Here is a 23,660-nt window from a genome sequence, read left to right as displayed (position 1 = left end):
TTAGAGACATCCAGTTGATTGATGAACCAGTTGTTTGCTACTGCAATGGCAAAGACAGACCGAATGGTTGTAGCTTTGATTACTGGACTAAATGTTTCTTTGTAGTCAATCCCAGCTTTCTGAGTAAATCCCCGTGCTACTAAACGAGCTTTGTGTCGATCAATGGTTCCATCAGTCTTCTTCTTTGTACGAAAGAGCCACCTAGAGGTGATGACATGCTGATCATGTGGTCTTGGTACAAGTTGCCAGGTGCCATTGTCTAGAAGAGCTTGAATCTCGTCAGACATTGCCGTGCGCCATTCGGGTTGTTTGTTGGCTTTACTGAAGCATGTGGGATCCACTGTGCCATTTGGATGTGTAGCTAGAAGCCCCTCAAACCGTCCCCTTGAGTGAAGAGACGACTGTCGAAGCTGCATATAATGTTGACGTGGACCAATCAATGGTGCATTGCGAGGTCTGGGCCTTGCAGTTGGAACAGGAGCAGGTGGTGCAGTTTCATAAGGAGGAGACTCTGTTTGTGGCATGTCATTCTCTTCATGAGGTACTGCATTCTGTATCTCCGGTGTGGTGATGTTCACAAAGTCAACTGGTGTGGTGAGATCATTCTGAGAAATAGGTGTTGATGCAGCTGTGACTACTGGTGACAAACATTGACGTGGAACTAGTGGAGCAGTGTTTGTGGCTTTAGAGTCAGGGGGAATAATTGGGGTACCAGGATGAGGTCCAGAGTGGACAGGTGTGATTGGTTGGGAATATGGAACTAAGTTAGAAGGAGATAATATAGGAGTGGGTTTAGAGAAATTACCTAGATACGGGCCGAGTAAAGACGGTAGTTGACACGATGTGCTTACCCCCCAGTTGCTAGATGAAGGTGATGATGCAGTGACTGCTGATGCAGGAAATACTTCTTCATTGTGCTGCACAAATTTGCAGATGTATATGCGTCCGGTGGCATACTCAAGACAAATATCCCCAGAATGATTTTCTGATGGACCAAGGTAGACACATAACTTGGAACGAAAATCAAATTTGTGCTGGTTGTATGGACGAAGAAGAGGATAGATACCACTGCCAAAGATGCGCAATGCCTTATAAGCAGGCTGTTTCTTGTAGAACAAGAAATAGGGTGAATTGTTGTTCAGTATTTTGGTGGGTAAGTAGTTGATTAGCCTAATGCTGTGGATCATGGCATAGTTCCAGAATTTGAGAGGTAAAGATGCATTGGCTAACAAAGTAAGGCATGTGTCAACGAAATGTCTAATTTTTCTCTTAGTTATACCATTTTGTGCATGAGTGTGAGGGCACGCAATTTTGTGTATAATGCCATGTCGTTTGAAAAAAGGTTGTAGTTTTTGGAATTCTCTCCCAAGATTTGAGTAAATATTCTTAACCCTTGCACTATACTGATTAGAGATCATGGCATAAAAATCACAAAAGGTTGAGAAAACATCACTCTTATTCTTTAAACAGAAAACTCCAAATCTACTGAATTCATCAATGATTATTAAAAAATAACGGCGACCAAGACAAGAAACAACTAGAGCTGGTCCCCAAACATCCAGATGTAAGTTCTCAAAAATAAATGTGCTAGAGCGACTAATAGAGGGTAAAGGGCTTCTAGCAAGTTTGCCTAATGGACAAAAAGAACAATTGCTAACTGACTTTGAAGAGGATAGATTGTTTCCTTTGAGAACTGTGCTGACTGTCTGATTCTGATAATGTCCAAGCCGTGCATGCCACCTTTCAAAAGACACCTTCTCTCCTACTAGCGCCTCCTTCAGGGTGGGTGTAAGCACATAAAGCCCATCTTTACTCGGGCCCCGTAACAGGATTTCCCTAGTTGTTTGGTCATTCACAAGAAAATGGTTAGGCCAAAATTCAAAGAAACATGAGTTGTCACGGGTAAATTTTTGAACAGATAGTAAAGATTTGGTAAGCTTAGGAACAAGTAGGGCATCATTAATTTTCAAATTATTGATATTTGAATTTCCAAAGTGAGAAATTTGCAAACCTTGACCATTGTCAAACTGAACCGTGTCATATCCTGGATATGGCTGCATTTGATGAAGTTGAGTCGGATTTGCCGTCATGTGATTTGTTGCTCCTGTGTCAGGATACCACGGCTGATTAGGACCCATGAATGGATTTGGTGGTTGTTGCCATGCCATGTGTGCTTATGGTCCAGGATTGTAGTTTGATCTTGAATTGTTCTTTGGTCTTTTGCACTTATCAGCCCAGTGGCTTGGATCACCACAGTTGTAGCACTTGCCACTTCTTCTCTTCTTTGGATTCTGCTTCTTTGATTGATTTGTTTCCATGGTGGATACATTAGCCTCCCGGTGTGCTGATATACCATCGGGTTGAAGCAGAGTAGTCTTTCTGGTTGATTGGATCATGCCTTCAACTGTTTTCAAACTGTGCAAGATCTCCTGATAGTTGATGTTTGTACCGCGCTGAGTGACAAGATTCTGGATGGTAGAGCGATACTCTTCTCCCAATCCCTTGTAAAGGACTGACGGTAGTAGATGTCGAGGGTAAGGGTTCCTCGAGGCAGCCAGATCTGCAAGAATGGACTTCACTTTTTGCATATACGCAGTAACTGACATCCCCCCTTGCTCAAGCTCATGCAGTTCAACTCCCATCTGAAACTTCTTGCTACCTGTAATAAGCCCGTAGGCATCTTCCAAAGCTAGCCAAATATCATGTGAGTATTTGAGATAAGCAATATCAGGAAACACCTCTTCGGTGATTGAATTTAGGAGCAAAGTCCTAACCACATTTTCTACATCATCCCATTGGAAAAAAGATGGATTTATGATTAAATCCGCAGCAGATGTCACAAAACATGTTCTAGAAATAAATTTGGGTGGAGGAGGTGTCGAACTAAGAATATAGGAAAGAAGATGATAGGTTTGAAGGGTAGATTCCATGGACATTCTCCATGCTTTGTAGTTGTGAGGGGTTAATTTGATGTTAATGGTGATATTTGTGGGTGGTTGTCTTGGTTGATCGACATGGGTAGAAACAGGTTCTGGATGGACAGAATTTGGTAAAATATTGGTATTTGAGGGAGGAATAAAATTAAGTCGAAAAATATTTGAAGGTGCATCGACAGTATTGTGATACGAATTTGAGAAAAAAGATGGAGCTGGATCATGGGTTAATTGAGTATTATACCCAAATGGTGAAGTATTGGATTCAGAAATTACCTGAAGGTTGTTACTGGCTTCGGCTGCCTGATAGGCGGCTAAGGCAGCGAGAACTGATGGAGAAAATAGGGTTTGAGTGGCCGAGGGTTGTTGGGATTGAGTTGGTGACTGCTGAACCAGAAGTTGATGATTTTATGGGGCGGAACAGCCGCCTGATATGCCGCAATCGCGGCTAAAACCGCAGCATCGACAGCGGACGTTGTCGGAGTTGGAAGCATCGCGGTTTGCACAAATCGTGGATCATGAGCTGCTGTCGCGGAGAAGATTGGCGTGGGCTGCGCATAGGCGGCAGCAGCAGACGCGAGGGGCGCATGGGCGGCAGACGCAGGTTGCGCCGGGGCGACAAACGCAGAGGAGATTGGTGCGAGATGCGCCTGGGCATTGGCCGCCTGAGCGCTGGCCGCCTGGTATGCTTGGAGGGCTGCGCGCACCTCCGGAGGAAAGGAGTCGTCCACGGTTCGCTGTGGAGGTGGAGCTGCCGCAGCGGGCGGTGCTATTGTCGCGGCAAGGAACGCGGATTCACCGGTGACGAAGGACGAGGTGAACCGCCATCCCGAAGTTGCAAACGAGCCACCAAAGGCTTCGTCCGTGTTTTGAGCAGCCGCGGAGGTCGAAGCAGCGACAGGTGCAATATTCACGGCAGCGACACTGGTGGCGGCGGCGGCGGCAGCGGTTGCGGAGGCAGCGGCTTTATATTGGGTGTATGTTGGTGATTGTGGATGATCAGAGGATTCGGAGGATGCGGAAGTTGATACCACTGATACCATGTTGAATGTATAGTTTGATATACGATAATATTATGGAGATAGAGAGAGATAAGTAATAACACAATAATGGTTTGAATCACCTTAATGATTATGGCTCAGTTGAAACTCTAACTAGATAAGAATCTATTTACAGAGATAATAGGAACATTATCTCTAACAATTGACCACTATTTAAAAGGAAACGGAATTTGAAGAATAAATGCTAGGGATGCTCATGAAATCGAAATTAGTGGAAGATTATGTTCAGTTTGGTCGGAATATATTTTAGAAATGGACTTATGGATGAGTTTTTGTACAAAATTGAAATTCATCAAAAGCTTTATTCTGAGTTAAATGATTGAATTGGACCGATACAAAACTTGTAAATATAGGAAATGGTTTATAAACTGAAAATGATGAAAAATGGAGGTTCTTGTATTTTCGGTTTGAAACTCATAAGCTTGAAGAAGACGACAATGGCGGATCGCATGGAAATTTGTTTCAAGTGAATTAAAAGGTTGGATAATGTAATTGAAGGCTTGATCATGAAAGTTTTGAATGTTCACGTACGAAATTTAATGGTTGGAATGTAAGTTTCAAGAATCGAATTAAGAAAATAATTCTCGTCATGAATTGAAAATCAGAAATTGGATAATCACATTTGGGATTTAGAAATCAGAAAGTATTGTTGAGATGTAATGTTGAGATGTAAGTGTAAGTTAGTTGGTGTTAAAAGTCACACATTGGAAGATTGTGAGATTGGTGAATGGTATATAATTGGAAATGATTCATTAACCCACTACCTTAGGGTTTTGGGTTAAGTGTGGTGTCAAGCTCAATACTATATCCATTCACAAGGCTCAAGGTTTCTTCCTAATCGTAAAAGGGTCAAATACATTAATATCATAATTAATTATAAAATTACAACTAAGTCATATCACCAAACTTAATTCTTAATATGTTATTATTTTCTATATATTATGATTTTACACCATAGTTTAAAAATTCTAGACTTCAATTTATAAATGATAAACCCTAGAAAATATATTATAGACTACTAATCTATAAATTCTAATCCTTAAAATATATTAAAAGTACTGATTTTATTAGTTTGATATAATCCAAAATTATGATTTGATATAATTGTAACTAGTTTTTAAAAGATAAATTTCTATGTAATTTTTCCATCGTAAAAAGCTCCTCGGATTGCCCAACAAGAATAGCTAGGAAAGATTATGTTTATCTGTTAAGTTTTTTTTTTATTGTACTTTGAAATGGAAGAAACTTCTCTTATTATAAATTTGTAAGCATCCACTACTACGCTTAAATCCTAAATTTATGCAACCTCACTCCCACTATTTCATTTAACAGGTTAGAAGTGAAATTCATGGGTCATTATTGAAGATTATAGCCGGAAATCTACCTAGAAAATAGGAGTTGTTTATGTTCTGTTTTTTTTTTCACATTTGTGCTTCTGTACCAAACTTCTAAAATTCATATCTCATTCGTTATAATCTAGCTTGATGTTCATAAGTAGTCCTTAGATTTCTGGAAAAGTCTAGTTTTAGAATTCCTCACTGCCGTTCCAAAAATTCTATTATCTGGTATCTCAAAAATTTTGTCAAAATTTACAGCTCGGATTTCCCTTTAAAATAGCAACTTTCTTCCCATTTTGTAATTTTTTTTTGTTTTTATTCTAATTTTATTTCATCAACTATATATTATAAATATAACCTATAGTATTTAATTCATAAATTTGACAAAATATAATTACCATCCAAGAGATCCACTATCAAATCACATCTTTTTATTAATAATATATATTTTCTATACCATTAATTTAACTATACAATTAAATTTCTAACAAAATAATATATTTTATAATAAAGTAATTTTTATATAATTAACAATAATTTTAATTGATAAATTAGATTTTTTTTTACAATGAGTTTGAACTGTAACCACTGTTCAAAAACAAGACAGTCAAGACCATCTAAACTTCGCTTATGCGTTCAAAATTGAGAATCCGTCCCGATTTTCTCCAATTAGTCCCCCTATGCACTCGAAAACAAGCAAGGTCAAACTAGACATTTTTATTTGGAAGCAATCTGTTTCAGGTAACTTCTCCACCAAAAAGCTTTGCATCTTTTTTGTTTCTGATACTGCAGTTCCTTGGCATCGTTTTGTTTGGAATTCGTTTGTTCCTCCCCGGCGTTCGGTGACTTTCTGGTTAGCTCTGCACCGTAAGCTCTTGGTTCAGACGAATCTCCAAGCTTGCGGTTTCTCCTTTGCTTCAAGGTGCGAGATGTGCAAATGCGACGTCGAAACATTGGATCATCTGCTCGTTAATTGTTGGGTGGCAAGGCGTATTTGGAAGCTTGTGTTCGACCTGTTTGCGGTTAATCGCTGCTGTGCTACTGCTTTTTCGGAATTTTTCTGTTTTCTTCGTACGGTCAGGTGCAGGCCGAGTAAGTGAAAATTCTAGATTTTTGCAACTATTACTGCTGTTTGGTTCATATGGTTTATTCGGAATAGAGCAATTTTTGATCAAGAGCTCCCCTCAATCCAAATTATTTGTGCCAGGTTTCTGTATTTCATCAACGAGCCTAAGTGGTCTCTCTCCTCTACGAATCAACCGAGGCCCCCACCAGAGCCGGATTACGTGATAGTCCGCTGGAATTCGCCACCGCCATATAGGGTAAAGGTTAATACGGATGGTGCAGCGGACGGAGCGCATGTAGTTGCCGGCGCTGGAGGCATTTTTAGAAATAGTCGAGGTTTTGTCATGGGTTGCTTCGCCTTTAAAATCCATGAGTCATATGCACATATCGCGGAGTTAATGGCAATCATATTTGCAATTGAAACTGCTTGGGAAAGGGGTTGGCATAGCTTGTGGATTGAATCGGACTCGAGCTATGCCATAAAAATGTTAACGGACAAATCTTCGGAGGTTCCATGGAAGATGAGGCAAGATTGGCTTGGTTGTTTATCCCGTTACTCGGATATGCGCTGTCGCATCACTCATATTTTCAGAGAGGGTAATCAAACGGCTGATCGTCTTACCTGTTTTGGCAAATCTTCAACTACGCTTAATTGGTGGTCTTCTGCTCCACATTTTTGTCAATCTTTTGTTTTTGACGACCTTTGTAATGTTGCACATGTTCGTTTTCTTTAATTTTCTCTCTCATTGTAATCTTTTCCTTTATTTTAATAATACTACGGGTTGTCTAAGTGTGTTATATTGGGGTTTAGTGTCGTATAGACAATTGTTCTAGGATACAAACTTAATGTAAATGAATTGTTCTTTATATCATTTGTTTTAATGAGATATATGTTTTATAACTATATAAAGGCAACCCCTTTTAAGCACTAAATAAAGTCTAATAAAAGGAAATCCGTAAGTTTATTTAAAGTGATTATAAAGTGTTCATACAAGCATGAAGTGAGACAAAACTTTATAATAAACTGATAAACTTAAAACCACCCCAAGTCAAGTGATATGTTTAGGATTGATATATCACTGTTGAGACTTGCATGTAACAATGTCTTCTGTCCGACAGAAAGCTGATCTCACAAGCTTCATATATATAGATATCTGGACAGTTACATGGATCCGATGAAAAGTAGTTCATTAGGATTGGGGATCCGATTTGAGATAACAGGATGGGTAGATTCATCCTTGTCACTTGTTCATCTCATTGGTATTAATAGGTATAACTAATCCTCAGACTCAAAGGAATATTAATTGGTATTCTGGATTACGGAATGTGACGCTTTGACTCTGGTGTAACACGATCCTTAACAGAGATGACTCTAGGGTGTGAACAGTAGAGGTTGGGTATCACAGGAAGTGATTGCGGGATCGTTATATATTGGATTGAGCATTTATCACTCCCGATAAATGGGAGATACATCCAATGATCGCTTGTGGAAGAGTCGACTCTAAATCCTTGCAAGGTGATAGCTTAAGACTTGAAATACAGATTTCACTTAACCTATCTATTTGAGTTGACTCGGCCTGTACAAGTAAAACGAACGTCTCGCTATATGTGACTTGACATCATCCATAGTCATAAGATTCAGTTCAAGGATGTAGTTGATAAAGGGTCGAATTATACTGTAACTAATACGGAAAGGTTAACGACAGAATCAACATGTCTTCTTATTGCTCTGGGGGAATGATTACGGACTTGCTAATCACATACTCTGTACATCATTCCGTTATGCAAAGATTAAATATAATTCTTTGAAAATTATTTAATAACGTTGCATACGGCTAGAAGCAATAAGAACCTAATGGGTCACACATAAGACTTGGAACCTAAAAGAGAGATAGATGTTAATTAATTGGTGGAAGCCCAATTGAGCCCAATAAGGCCCATGGACCATAGGGGGTCGAAATTCATGTAGTCAAAATACATGAATAATTAATTTGATTTTATTAATTCTAATTGGATTAGAATTATGAATTAAATTAATTAAGAGATAAATAAGTTAGGAGTTTTAATTAGATTATGATACTCCTATTATTATCCAATAAGGTTATTATTATTATCTTTAATATATTAGATATATAATGAGATAATAATTAGGAATTCTATTCCGAATTGAATTCCTATTCAGTAACCTAATTCTATCTAACTAGGGATTAGATACAAGAGGTTATAAATAAACCCCCTATGGGATTTTCGAAACCCACTAGCCAAATCCCTACTGTGATTTTCGAAATACTCAGTGCAACGGGAGAGAGAATTTCGACACCCCCAGTTCGAGGACGAGATTTTCTACGTCTTCCTTCCGATCAATTGATTTCATCTATTTCTTTTATCCTTGATCTTGTGTTGATTAATTCGAGGCAATCTACTTTGGTTGCTATTCAACGGTTGATTCTAAATTAATCTTCCCGTGTTTTATTTCGTGTTTGGGAACTCGGAGAAGAGTTGTGGGCACTTCATTAACAACGGTAGATTGATCATCAAAAGGTAATTCTTCTTATCCCTCTTTATATGAAATAACGATTAACGGATCCTAGGGTTAATGGAAATAGGTTAAAATTTTTATATTTCCGCTGTTATACCTTAGCCTAATTTCCAACAGTGGTATCAGAGCCATCGTTAGAAGTTTTTAAATAGGATTGAATAAATATTTATAGTTAGGATTAATTAACAAATTGTTTTGATTAATTAATTCTAAAGATAAATAAGTTTTAATTAATTGTTAATTAAAATAGATTATGCGTATGTTCCTAATTATTTTGGTTGATAATCATTATAACAAAATCTATTAGTTTTATAGTTAGATTGATAAAATCAGTTTTATTAATTCTAAAGATAAAACGGAAATCTTTAGTAGGTTTTCCTATTTTCTGAAAATCGTTTTAAAACCGTTTTAGAACTGATATATATATATATATATATATATATATATATATATATATATATATATTTAAAATTGTTATTATAAAAAATATATATATAAATACGACAGCAGCTCGAATCGCGCCTCGCGGCGCCTGGCCGCCGCTGCCGCAAGGCAGCGGCGGTTGGCAGCAGCCCACTCACGGGCCCGGCCCGAGACCCACTTGAATTTTAAATTGTTTAAAATCGGTTTTTATATATATTTAAATATATATGTTTCAGAAATTGATAGTTTTCTGTTTTGATTATCGAATGAAAATTTGTTTAAAAGTTTGTTTTACCAATTTGTAAATCAAAACGTTAAATGAATTAAAATCAAAATAATTGGGACGTGCATAATTAAAGTTTTGTATAGTTATATTAATCTAAAAATTAATATAAAAGATACGAAACTATTAGAAGTAAAATTGGATGAAAGTTAATTTGATAAGTTAATGTGATTAACATAAATATTACATAAAATAGTTATGTAATCAACCAATTAAATTTATTTAATTGAGTCTATGCATGTTTGGAGTTATGGACATATTTGGACCCTCTTTTAGTCTTTTGGTATTTTTGAAATAGGGCCTGCGAGTCCTGCATTTCTACTATCTATTGTAATTTCTCTTCTCATCTAATTCCCTTCAATTCAATTGAAGTTTTCTTTAGTAGTATAGAAATTAATATGTAATTTCAAGGCGCCATGGAGAAGACGGATGACCTAAAGAGAAATATGTAATAGTTAGTATTTCCTTAGGTTTTCCCTTTTATTTCGTCTCTGGCTCGATGGAATAATTTAGATGATATGTCCATAACGCCAATGTATGTGAATGTATGTGTCTGATATATGCTAAAGCAAATCAAGACTAAGTTAGATTATGAGACCTAAAATAAAATCCCTTATTAAAAAGTTAAGTAAATAAACAAGTTATTAAAATCGGTTGCCCCTCCCTAATATTACAATTCAGCCGGCAGTGCTGGGGGCCTTTGGGTTGTTGAGCAAACTCAAGCTCGGGGTCTTACGGTAACACCTGGATTATCGAAAATTACTTTTCATGAATATGGGGTAATACTTAAATTAGATTATGATAATTGGATGAGCAAACTCATGTTGTCATAAACTAATGGGCAAGATGGTTGGGATTAATGTGAATAGCATATTAGTTACTAATGTGGTTAGTAACCCAATAACCTAGGAATCACATTAAAGATGTGATTGATTACATGAATCTACCTAACGAATGAGACTAGCTTGTTGAGCAAACTCAAGGCGAAATCTCAGGAGTTAGGATCCTAGCTCACTAAAGGATTTGTGAAATTCTTCGAATTAATATGGAGGGCTATTAATTTGGCAAAATAGTGGGAGCAATCTAAAATAAACTAAAAGGCCTATAATTTTAGATTGATATACTTTAAGCAAATGAATGACATACGTTTACTCTTTCTCACTCTCAGGTTTAATTAAACACACTCTTAAAATCATGACTAAAACTAATCTGCAAAACATTCTTACCGATAACAAATTGAATGGTTCAAACTTCACCGACTGGTTTCGTAACCTCAAAATCGTTTTGAAGTTCGATAAAATAGGGTATGTACTTGATACATCGATACCCCCTCTCCCTACTGATGATGCTCCCATTGAGGAAATTGATGCTTACCAGAAGCACAAGACTGATGATGATCATGCCGGATGCATCATACTTGCATCGATGACACCGGAATTACAAAGGCAACATGAGAAAATGGATGCCTATTCCATCATCATGCACCTAAAGGAATTGTTTGGGAAACAAACCAGGTGCGAACGCTACAAGATATCCAAGTTGCTATATCGTTGCAGGATGCAAGAGGGCACATCTGTCATGACACATTGTGTCAAGATGATTGGCTACATTACCAAACTTTCTAGTATTGGATTTGCGATGGATAACGAATTAAGCATATACTTAATTCTTCAATCCCTCCCAGAGAGTTATTCACAGTTCATTATGAACTATCAGATGAATGACTTGCAAACCTCTCTTGAAGAGCTTGCAAACATGCTCAAGTCAGTTGAGCCCAATATGAAGAAAGACAAAGCCATACCGGCTCTTGTCATAGAGGGATCAAAGAAGAGGAAAGGGAATTCTCCCAATCCTAAATATCCCAAGAAAGGTAAGAAAGCCGTGCCCAACAAAACTAAGGGAAAGGAAGTGAAGAAGCCCAAAGGAGAGTGCCACTTCTGTGGTAAAGACGGGCATTGGAAGAGGAACTGCAAGGAGTACCTAGCATCCCTTAAGAAGGGAAATGGCGGTGCTTCAACATCTGGTATGTTTTATATTGAAATAAATACAGTTTCACAGTCTGAATCTTGGGTACTTGATACCGGATGTGGATCTTATATTTGTACAAATATGCAGGAGCTAAAACAGACTAAGGAACTAAAGAAAGAAAGCATAAACTTGCGAGTAGGAAATGGAGCAAGAGTTGCCGCCCTTGCAATTGGAGATTATGTTTTAAATTTGCCCCCTGGGCTTGTAATAGAATTAAGGAACTGTTTGTACGTTCCGCAAATGTCTCGTAACATTATTTCTATTAGCCGTCTTGTTGACGACGGTTTTCATATTTCAATAAAAGACAAGAGTTGCAATTTTTATAAAGATTCGATCTTTTATTTTTCAGGAATATCACAAAATGGTTTATGTGTTAGATGACAAAATTCCTGTTTTTGCAATTGATACCAAAAGACATAAGCTAGATAATTCAACTTACTTGTGGCACTGTCGTTTAGGCCATATAAACAAGAGACGCATGCTAAAGCTACATTCAGATGGGCTTATAGATCCAATCGATCCCGAATCATTGGAAACATGCGAATCATGTTTAAAAGGTAAAATGACAAAGACACCCTTTAGCAATAAAGGTGAGCGTGTATCAGACACTCTAGGACTCATTCATTCAGATGTATGCGGTCCTATGTCAGTCCAAGAAAGAGGAGGATTCAGATTCTTCATAAGCTTCATAGATGACCATACCCGATATGGTTACATCTACTTGATGAAGCGCAAATCACAAGCTTTTGAGAAATTCAAATGCTTCAAGAATGAAGTAGAAAATCAATTAGGAAAGAAAATAAAGACACTTCGATCTGATCGAGGTGGCGAATATCTTTCAGATGATTTTCTGAATTATCTAACTGAATGTGGGATATGCTCACAATGGACACCTCCCTATACACCACAACACAATGGTGTATCCGAGAGGAGAAACTGTACCTTACTAGATATGGTACGATCCATGATGAGCATGGCCTTATTTCCAAAGACGTTCTGGGGCTATGCCTTAGAAACTGCCCTCTTCACCCTAAACCGAGTACCAACTAAATCTGCTAGTTCCACACCATATGAATTGTTCGTTGGTAGGAAACCCGTGTTCTCATTCATGAGAGTATGGGGTTGTTCAGCATTTGTCAAACGCATTGCGTCCGACAAACTAGACTCTAAATCTGATAAATGTTTCTTCATTGGATACCCTAAGGAAACTGTGGGATATTACTTCTATCATCCAGATGATCAGAAAGTGATAGTATCCAAACACGCAACCTTCTTAGAGAAAGATTTTCTCGAAGAAACACAAAAGGAAAGCATGATTGAACTTGACGAAGTTCAAGAAGAAGAAACACCGACTGAAACAACAGAGGCGGTTGAGGTACCCGGAGGAGTCCCATTAGATGAGACTCCAGTGCCACCTATTCGTAGATCACAAAGAGTTCGTGAACTCCCAGTTAGATATGGTTTTCTAGTGGGAGATGATAATGAGGTTCTCGTGTTAGACGACGAACCCGAAAACTACGAAGAGGCTCTTACTAGTCCAGATTCTAAAGCATGGCTTAAGGCCATGGATTCTGAAATGGATTCCATGTATACTAACCAAGTGTGGACTTTGGTTGATCCACCCGAAGGGATAAAACCCATTGGGTGCAGATGGATCTTCAAAAAGAAGATAGATATGGATGGAAAGGTTAGCACCTACAAAGCTAGGTTAGTAGCGAAAGGATATCGTCAAAAGCAAGGAATTGATTATGACGAAACTTTCTCTCCTGTGGCTATGTCCAAATCAATCAGAATCATGCTTGCAATTGCCGCTCACTACGATTATGAGATTTAGCAAATGGATGTGAAAACAGCTTTCCTAAACGGAAACCTGCTTGAGGATGTATATATGATGCAGCCTGAAGGTTTCATATCAAAGGATGCAAATAAAGTTTGCAAACTTCAGAGATCCATTTATGGACTCAAGCAAGCATCAAGAAGCTGGAATAAGCATTTTGACGAAACCATAAAACAATTTGGTTTCGAACAAAATTGCGAAGAAGCTTGCATTTACAAGAAAGCAAGTGGGAGCTGTATAGCATTTCTCATACTATATGTGGACGATATATTATTAATGGGAAATGACATTGCTCTATTACAGTCGGTAAAAGTATGGTTATCTGGTAACTTCTCAATGAAAGACCTTGGTGAAGCAGCTTATATACTTGGTATAAAGATCTACAGAGATAGATCAAGAAGACTGCGTGGTCTTTCACAGGCTACATACATTGAAAAGGTGCTAAATCGGTTTAGCATGCTTGAATCAAAACGAGGTAATTTACCCATGCTACATGGAGTAAAGTTAAACAATCATCAATGTCCTAAAACCGATGATGACAAAAGATGCATGGTTGTAGTCCCATACGCCAGCGCAATCGGTTCGATTATGTATGCTATGCTATGCACTAGACCTGACGTAGCGTTCGCGTTATCTGTAACGAGTCGTTACCAAGGAAATTCGGGAGACGAGCATTGGATTGCCATCAAAAACATTCTTAAGTACTTGAGAAGAACTAAAGATATGTTCCTAGTGTACGGAGAAGGTGATCTGAAAATAGAAGGATTTTCAAACGCAAGTCATCTCACAGATGAGAATGATTTTAAATCCCAATCAGGATACATGTTTATCTTGAATGGGGGCGCGGTCAGTTGGAAGAGTTCCAAGCAGGGAAGCGTAGCTTTCTCTACGACCGAGTCAGAGTATATCGCAGCTGCGGAAGCAGCAAAGGAAGCGGTTTGGATAAGAAAGTTCATTATAGAACTTGGTGTGGTGCCTGACATTGTAAATCCCATTACACTGTATTGTGATAACAATGGAGCCATTGCGCAAGCAAAGGAACCACGGTCTCATAATGCGTCCAACCATTACCTTAAGCGATACCACATCATAAGAGAGATTGTGGCTAGAGGAGATGTGAGAATAGAAAGAGTACCTACAGAGGACAACGTTGCAGATCCGTTGACAAAGCCCTTAACCCAGAAAGTACATGATCGTCATTTAACTTCTACTGGGATAAGTTTTAGAAACAATTGGCTTTAGTCCAAGTGGGAGTATATTGGGGTTTAGTGTCCTATAGACAATTATTCTAGGATATAAACTTAATGTAAATGAATTGTTCTTTATATCATTTGTTTTAATGAGATATATGTTTTATAACTATATAAAGGCAAACCCTTTTAAGCACTAAATAAAATCTAATAAAAGAAAATCCGTAAGTTTATTTAAAGTGATTATAAAGTGTTCATACAAGCATGAAGTGAGACAAAACTTTATAATAAACTGATAAACTTAAAACCATCCCAAGTCAAGTGATATGTTTAGGATTGATATATCACTGTTGAGACTTGTATGTAACAATGTCTTCTGTCCGACAGAAAGCTGATCTTACAAGCTTCATATATACAGATATCTGGACAGTTACATGGATCCGATGAAAAGTAGTTCATTAGGATTGGGGATCCGATTTGAGATAAGAGGATGGGTAGATTCATCCTTGTCACTTGTTCATCTCATTGGTATTAATAGGTATAACTAATCCTCAGACTCAAAGGAATATTAATTGGTATTCTGGATTACGGAATGTGACGCTTTGACTCTGGTGTAACACGATCCTTAACAGAGATGACTCTGGGGTGTGAACAGTAGACGTTGGGTATCACAGGAAGTAATTGCGGGATCGTTATATATTGGATTGAGCATTTATCACTCCCGATAAATGGGAGATACATCCAAGGATCGCTTGTGGAAGACTCGACTCTAAATCCTTGCAAGGTGATAGCTTAAGACTTGAAATACAGATTTCACTTAACCTATCAATTTGAGTTGACTCGGCCTGTACAAGTAAAACGAACGTCTCGCTATATGTGACTTGACATCATCCATAGTCATAAGATTCAGTTCAAGGATGTAGTTGATAAAGGATCGAATTATACTGTAACTAATACGGAAAGGTTAACGATAGAATCAACCTGTCTTCTTATGGCTCTAGGGGAATGATTACGGACTTGCTAATCACATACTCTGTACATCATTCCGTTATGCAAATATTAAATATAATTCTTTGAAAATTATTTAATAACGTTGCATACGGCTAGAAGCAATAAGAACCTAATGGGTCACACATAAGACTTGGAACCTAAAAGAGGGATAGATGTTAATTAATTGGTGGAAGCCCAATTGAGCCCAATAAGGCCCATGGACCATAGGGGTCGAAATTCATGTAGTCAAAATACATGAATAATTAATTTGATTTTATTAATTCTAATTGGATTATGATTATGAATTAAATTAATTAAGAGATAAATAAGTTAGGAGTTTTAATTAGATTATAATACTCCTATTATTATCCAATAAGGTTATTATTATTATCTTTAATATATTAGATATCTAATGAGATAATAATTAGAAATTCTGTTCCGAATTGAATTCCTATTCAGTAACCTAATTCTATCTAACTAGGGATTAGATACAAGAGGTTATAAATAAACCCCCTATGGGATTTTCGAAACCCACTAGCTGTGATTTTCGAAATACTCAGTGCAACGGGAGAGAGAATTTCGACACCCCCAGTTCGAGGACGAGATTTTCTACGGCTTCCTTCCGATCAATTGATTTCATCTATTTCTTTTATCCTTGATCTTGTGTTGATTAATTAGAGGCAATCTACGTTGGTTGCTATTCAACGGTTGATTCTAAATTAATCTTCCCGTGTTTTATTTCGTGTTTGGGAACTCGGAGAAGAGTTGTGGGCACTTCATTAACAACGGTAGATTGATCATCAAAAGGTAATTCTTCTTATCCCTCTTTATATATGAAATAACGATTAACGGATCCTAGGGTTAATGGAAATAGGTCATGTTAGGGGTGCCAACCTAGTTGGGATGTCTGACCTCTTATTCGCGTCCCAATCTTTACTTCAAAAAAACTAGACATTTTTATTATTATTTCTTAATCCACTTGCAAACATTTAGCTTGAAGGTAGACTGTATGCGAAATCAAATGTAAAGATATGTAAAGACGAATGATTTTAATGTTAATAAATTAAGTAGTGTTTTTTTCTTGTTATCATAAGGATATTAGTAGAGTAGAGATTGATTATTAGCCACTCCTTAATGAAAATATCCAAATTACTATACAATATAAATGTAGAGATGGTTAAAGTTATTTCTCTAAAAACACTACCTTATTACTCGTGCAGAGATGAGTGTTGAAATATAGAACCTAAAAAGAAGAGTAGAGACGCCCACATATTGTAGCCATGCCTTTATCCAGCACAAGGACATGTGCTTCCAATGATGGAGCTTTCACTATGTTTAGTTAAACATGGTTTCAGAATCACTTTTGTAAACAGAGGGTCTTAAATGCGTTGTTAGATAAGGATTATATTGGGGATTATATTAATCTTGTTTCAATCCCAGATGGAATGGAACCATGGGATGATAGAAATGACTTTACAAAGTTAAATGAATCACTTTCTAGAGTGGCTCCAGGAAAGCTGGAGGGGCTTGTTCACAGAATTAATGCAACAGAAGATGATAAGGTTACTTGTATCATTGCTGATACGCTTCTTGGATGGGTTTTTGAAGTAGCAGAGAAGATGAAAATACGACGAGCTGCATTCTTTCCTGCATCAGCTGCCTTCCTTGCCCACTTATTTAACGTAAATAAGCTAATTGAAGATGGAATCATTGACATCAACGGTACAATTAAAACACCACCATTATCTTTACTCTTTAAACTCTTATTTCTCACATTTTATTTATTTATTTCCATTAAGGAACTCTATTGAAGATAGGGAAGATTCAATTGGCTCCGGATATGCCTACCATAAGCACCACAAGTTTTTTATGGCTAGCCTTGGATGATGAGATCAAGAGAAGAATATTATTTGATGCTGTAAACAAGAATAACAGGACTATAAAATTGGCAGACAAGATAATTTGCAACACAGCTTATGATCTTGAGCCAGGAGCATTCACGTTTACCCCCAAAGATTCTACCAATAGGACCACTTCTAGCAAGCACTCGAAAAGGAAATTCAGCAGGATGCTTCTGGAAAGAAGACACAAGTTGTTTGAAATGGCTAGACAAACAAGCATCAAACTCAGTGATATATGTTGCATTTGGCAGTCTCACTATAATTGACAAGACCCAATTCCAAGAATTAGTTCTGGGGATTGAACTCACCGGTAGGCCGTTTCTGTGGGTCGTGAGGCCAGGTATAACCAAAGAGACAAATGTGTATCCTCAAGGATTTGAAGACAGAGCAGGCAATCAAGGAATGATTGTGGAATGGACGCCTCAGCAGAAAGTACTGAGTCACCCTTCTGTGGGATGCTTTTTGAGCCATTGTGGTTGGAATTCTACAATGGAAGGTGTGGCTAATGGGGTGCCTTTCTTGTGCTGGCCATACTTTTCTGACCAGCCTATTAATGAGAGCTATATTTGTGATGTGTGGAAGGTGGGATTGAATTTTAACCGCGATGAATTTGGGATCATCAAGCGAGAAGAAATCAAGAACAAGATGGAGCAGGTTTTGACAGTTCAATGATTTTGCATGCAGAATGTTCAAATGAGCCAACTATAAGTGTTTGATAGCTTATTTTGAAAATTGTGATGCCAATAGACAAAAATGGCTAAATTTAAGACTGTAAATATGCATTACAGTCTTAGTCTAATTTGATAATTTGATAACGTTAATGGCTATAGCTATAGATATTTTTTATGCACAGACAAATATATCAAACTAATAAAATAATATCATTGAAAATGTTATAAAAATTGAAGAGGTTATGAAAGATACTATAGTTGAAAGAAATCTTGTAGTAGATGTAACTAATATATAAAATTATTGAACACATTGAGTGTATCTAAACAATTAAACAATTAAAATAATATATTGTTTAAAAAAATAATTTCCTACCCATTCCCCTCATGGCTTTCTATTGGCTGTCAATTTCAACTCTAAGCCAAATATGTAATGCTTGACTTTACATGTACTTAAAACAAAATTAATTAATAATTGGAAAGGACAAAAAAAATGATATCTTGATCATTTTGATTTTAGCCTATTGGGTCTCTGGTTTTATCTAAATCTAAATCTACAGATGGTGATGATTCCCATAAACATCACATGAATACTGCAGAGAGTGTAGAAATATAGAAGCTACAAACATCTTACATTACACCAGCTAAACAAAAGAATGGGGAGAACGCATGTTTTAGCCGTTCCTTATCCATTACAAGGTCATGTGATTCCTCTAATTGAGCTCTCAAAATGCTTGGTACAACAAGGCTTCAGAGTTACATTTGTCAACACAGATCATAACCACAAAAGGGTGTTGAATGCATTGACACAAAAGGATGATCTTGGAGAAATAAGTCTAGTTTCAATCCCAGATGGGTTGCAATCCTCGGATGATAGGAACGATTTAGCCAAGTTAGCAAAAGCAATTTTCCAGGTTATGCCTGGCGAACTGGAGGAGCTCATAAACAGGATCAATGCTAATTCATCAGAAGATGAAAAAATCAAATGTTTGATAGCTGATTGGGGAATGGGGTGGGTTTTTGAAGTGTCGGAGAAGATGAAAATCCGCAGGGCTGCCTTCTGGACTCCTCCGGCTGCTATACTAACCCCAATAATTAGCATCCAGAAACTCATTGATGATCAAGTCATTGACAATGATGGTACGTCCTTTTAACTACTTGTATGTCTAGAATCCTACATAGTTTGATTGTCTAAATAGGCATTGAAAACTGCCTCTTAGCTGAGAGTTCTAGAGCTTGTGCTTGAGATATGCATATGTGGGTAGTGACGGATCCAAGAGATTGCTAGGTGGCTTGGGCTCCTATTGGTCGCCGGAAAAGTCCAATTGAGTTTTAATTTTTCTGCAAAAGTACCCAAAAATTATCAATTCAGCAGTCATAGAGTGCGAGAGAGCAACCCAGTGAATTCTAGATCATGTCCCATGGATTTGAGAGTTAGGGATTTCTGTGAAAGATGAGATTTACTTATTGTTGTATCAACTTGTAGACTACCAATAAATTATGTGTTTTTACTCATCCATGGATGTAGGTAAAATAGGGGTAAACTTCAAATAAAACCTCTGTGTTTTTACTAATTTTCAGATAAAAGACTGTGTTTTACTTTTTGTCAAAACCAGGATTGAGGTTTTCAACTTTAGTAAAATAAGGACTTTTTTTATTGATATTATTAAAATCACCCTTGACGACTTCAAAAATTACATATTTTAAGAACTAATAATATTTTAAGCAACTTTAATTCTTCTACTTTTTTTATTTTGAGATTATTTAGATAATGTTTGGTAAAGAGAGAGAAAGTTAATGTTTAGAGAGAGAAAGTTTCAAAAAAGATGGTTTTCGAAAATCGAAAATCTAGTTCCATAAAAAATATGACATTGAACAACTTTAATTCTTGAAAATTTTCATTTTCAGGTCGTTAAAGATGGTTTTAATAGCATTAATCTAAGTGAGAAACCTCAATCCTCGTTTTGACAAAAAATAAACCACACTTAAAATTAGTGAAATCACAAGGGTTTTATTTGAAATTTACCCTAAAAATAGTTACCAAAATCTCTTATTCTTAGCCTTTGGTTGGGAGTTTGGAGGTTAACGGAAATTAACCTTGTTTGAGAGATTATAGAATGTAAATGAGGTTAAATGTTTAACTTCGTTCGAGAGTTTAAATATGGATAATAAGGAAAGTTAAATTTACTCTACAGAGACAAAAAATAAATAAATAAAAAAAAAAAAAAAATTAAAAAACTTTACGTTACTCCCGTTAACCCCTAATTTGGAAATTAGAGTTTGAAAGTTGGAGGAAGTAAACATTTAACTTCCATTACCCTTCTTTTACTCTCAAAAAAAAAACAACTCCCAAATTAAGTCAACTTGATATTTAATCTTTCATTACTCTCATTTACTTCCATTAACCCCCTCTCAAACAAGGTCTATAGTTAAATGTCTAATTTCCTATTCCGCTTATCGAGCTTGTTATAATCAACAACCAATCTAATTCCTAACACTATTTGAATTGCAGTATATAACAGTAACATAATTGATTGGGCTTGTTTAAATGGTAAAAGCACAGATAGCTGATCTATTCAGATTATAATTTGATTATTAACTGTAGAAATCAAAGCAAAGACAGGAGAAAATAGCTAACCTCTGACTTTCGTTTCTCTTAAGGAACTCCATTGAAGAATGAGATGATTCAGCTGGCTCCTGGTTTGCCTACCATGAATACTACAAATTTCTTATGGTGCTGCCTTCATGATTTGAACATACAGAAATTCATGTTCAATCGGATGATTAAAACTAACAAGGCACTCAAAGAGACAGACTTTATACTCTGCAACTCAGCATACGACCTTGAGCCAGGAGCATTCAGCTTTGATCCAAGAATGGTTCCAATAGGGCCACTGCTGGCAAGTAACCGCTTAGGAGAATCAGGAGGATGCTTTTGGGAAGAAGATTCAACTTGTTTGAAATGGTTAGACCAACAACCACCAAAATCAGTAATTTATGTTGCATTTGGTAGCCTCACAGTTTTTGACAGAGTTCAATTCCAAGAATTAGCACTGGGACTTGAACTCAGTTGCAGACCATTTTTATGGGTTGTGAGGCCTGATATTACAAAAGAGGAAAATGCATTTCCTGAAGGATTTCAAGAGAGAGTAGCAGAACGAGGGTGTATGGTTGATTGGACACCTCAACAAAAGGTTCTGGCACACCCTTCAATTGCTTGCTTCCTGACTCATTGCGGTTGGAATTCGACTATGGAAGGTGTAGGAAATGGGGTTCCTTTATTGTGCTGGCCATACTTTGCTGACCAATTTGTGAATGAGACATACATTTGTGATGTTTGGAAAGTGGGATTGAAGTTTGATAAGGACAAACAAGGTATAATCACCCGAGATGAGATTAGGAATAAGGTGGAGGAAGTTTTTGCTGATGAAAAATTAAAGGAAAGGGCATCAGAAATCAAGGAGACAGCTCTGGGAAGTGTTGGAGAAGGGGGTTCTTCTTATAAGTCTTTGAGGAATTTCATCGAATGGGTTAAGGGTTAGTTTTACTTGTTTAAATTTGAATCTTCCAGTCATTTGGAAACGAAGTTCTCTGTGAAAACAACACTATCTTTGAATAACAGATCACGTATGTTATTTCTTCCCATCGTCTCAATCTGTTTTTTCCTGAAACAAGTAAAATTATCTAGAAAAGGTAGTAATGAAGATGAAAGGAACAAGAATTGTTTAATATTTGCAAAAAAAAAAAAGAAATGCGATGAAGAAAACCATCTGCTTGCAAAGTTAAATACCGGTAATATCTTTTCTTTTTTCTCAAACAAATAGTATAATTTTTTATTCTTAAAATACTAATTAAAAGAAAAATAAAAATAAACTCCTCTTCCAATACCAATTAAAGGTTGTTTTCTATTAATCTTAAATTAGGGATCTTGAACATTACCGTAGGATGAAGCATTAATTGGGAGATTATTCTCCACCGGAATAATTAGATAAATTATTAAAAAAAAACTCAGCTTTTAACTAGTGGTTTTACTGTACATCTGGTGCATCGTAACGTGCATCATATCAATAATCTCATGTTACAACCAATAAAATATTAACATTATGTATTAAAATTACATATTTTTAGTTAATTATTCATATAATATTCTACACCCTAAAATATAACTTCTAAACCCCTTAAAAAAACCATATATACTAGATTCTAAAATATATGATGTAATATGAAATTATTAATACATTGCACAAATGACATGAGGTGTTGGGTGTATAGTAAATTTCTCCTTTTAGTGAATAACCAATCGAAACACTAAAATCAATTAATACAGTACCGTCATGATAAAATTTAGGGGTTATAATATTCCGGTTAGTATCGTTTTTTTTTATCCTCTTATCAGGTAGGTATCAAATGAGTCAATCCAAACTCAAGTTAAAAAATATTGTATCACAATCATTTCAATCCAATCGGATTAATGTAAATGTTCTTGGTATATAATTTTTCCATCTAATTTAATTGTGACATAAAAATATAGGAGTATATTATAGGGAAAATTTTTTATTAGTCAATGTGTTTTTACCTATTATATTAGTAAGTCCACACGATATTTAAATTTATTAAGCTTTATCTTTATTAATTCTTTAACTTTGCATGTATTTTTTTAAATAAAAGTATAAAATTGACCTTAATTATGTAAATATAAAAGATTGTCATTTTAATTTTTAGATGGGATAAGGATCAAGTTTGATACTAACATTTTAGTCAATCTTAACGTATGAAATAATGCAAATCAATCTTAACATTCCCAAGTGAAATAAATTTTAGTCATACGTTAACGAAAATTTGAAAGTCCACGTGTCAACCTATAACTGCACAGAAGTAAGGTCAAATGAGGATCGTTTGTATGGCGAACCTGGTCTCATGTCTAAGTGAGTTTGTAGAAAAGACTTGAGGATAATTATAATCCGTAAATTAAAGTTGTAATGTAAATATGAATGAACTTGTTTACTCTAGAGCTGAACTTACTCTATTTGTACTAAGAAAGTGAGCCCAAATACTAAAGAATATTTGGCCCGTGATTTTCGGAATCGAAAGTGATTATGGACATAATTATAAGGATATGGACTTAATTATGTAAAGTATAACATTGTAAATCATAGAATATAAATGGGCTTTTATGTAAACTACTTCAATTCAGTTAGTTGCAAATCAGTTGCAATTGTGACTATATAAACGTAACTGATTCGCTGGATTAAGCAAGCTTTCTTCTTCTTTCTTCTATTCTGTAATCATACAATTCTTTCTCATTCTCCATTAATGAATTCTCCTTTCATGTTCTTTTCATCTATGATTCTTCATATGTTATCATGGTATCAGAGCATTTAGTTTTCCGCATCTAAATTTTTTTA

At 36.3% G+C, this 23,660-nt stretch overlaps 1 protein-coding gene and 1 pseudogene across 1 annotated transcript; both read left to right on the top strand.

Moving 5' to 3' along the window:
• The first annotated feature begins 3,142 nt into the window (after nucleotides 1-3,142).
• Nucleotides 3,143-18,318, top strand: LOC136218795 (UDP-glycosyltransferase 83A1-like; annotated as a pseudogene).
• Nucleotides 18,319-18,724: 406 nt separating this feature from the next.
• LOC136208476 (UDP-glycosyltransferase 83A1-like) lies at nucleotides 18,725-21,876 on the top strand. Its single transcript, XM_065999391.1, has 2 exons — nucleotides 18,725-19,395; nucleotides 20,917-21,876. The coding sequence occupies exons 1-2, from the start codon at nucleotides 18,912-18,914 to the stop codon at nucleotides 21,795-21,797; spliced, it is 1,365 nt and encodes a 454-aa protein (XP_065855463.1). The 5' UTR covers nucleotides 18,725-18,911; the 3' UTR covers nucleotides 21,798-21,876.
• Nucleotides 21,877-23,660: the final 1,784 nt, after the last annotated feature.

Source organism: Euphorbia lathyris, chromosome 1 (assembly GCF_963576675.1).
Source record: "Euphorbia lathyris chromosome 1, ddEupLath1.1, whole genome shotgun sequence".
In the NCBI taxonomy this organism is placed as follows: domain Eukaryota; kingdom Viridiplantae; phylum Streptophyta; class Magnoliopsida; order Malpighiales; family Euphorbiaceae; genus Euphorbia; species Euphorbia lathyris.
This window is presented reverse-complemented; position numbering and strand designations above follow the sequence as displayed.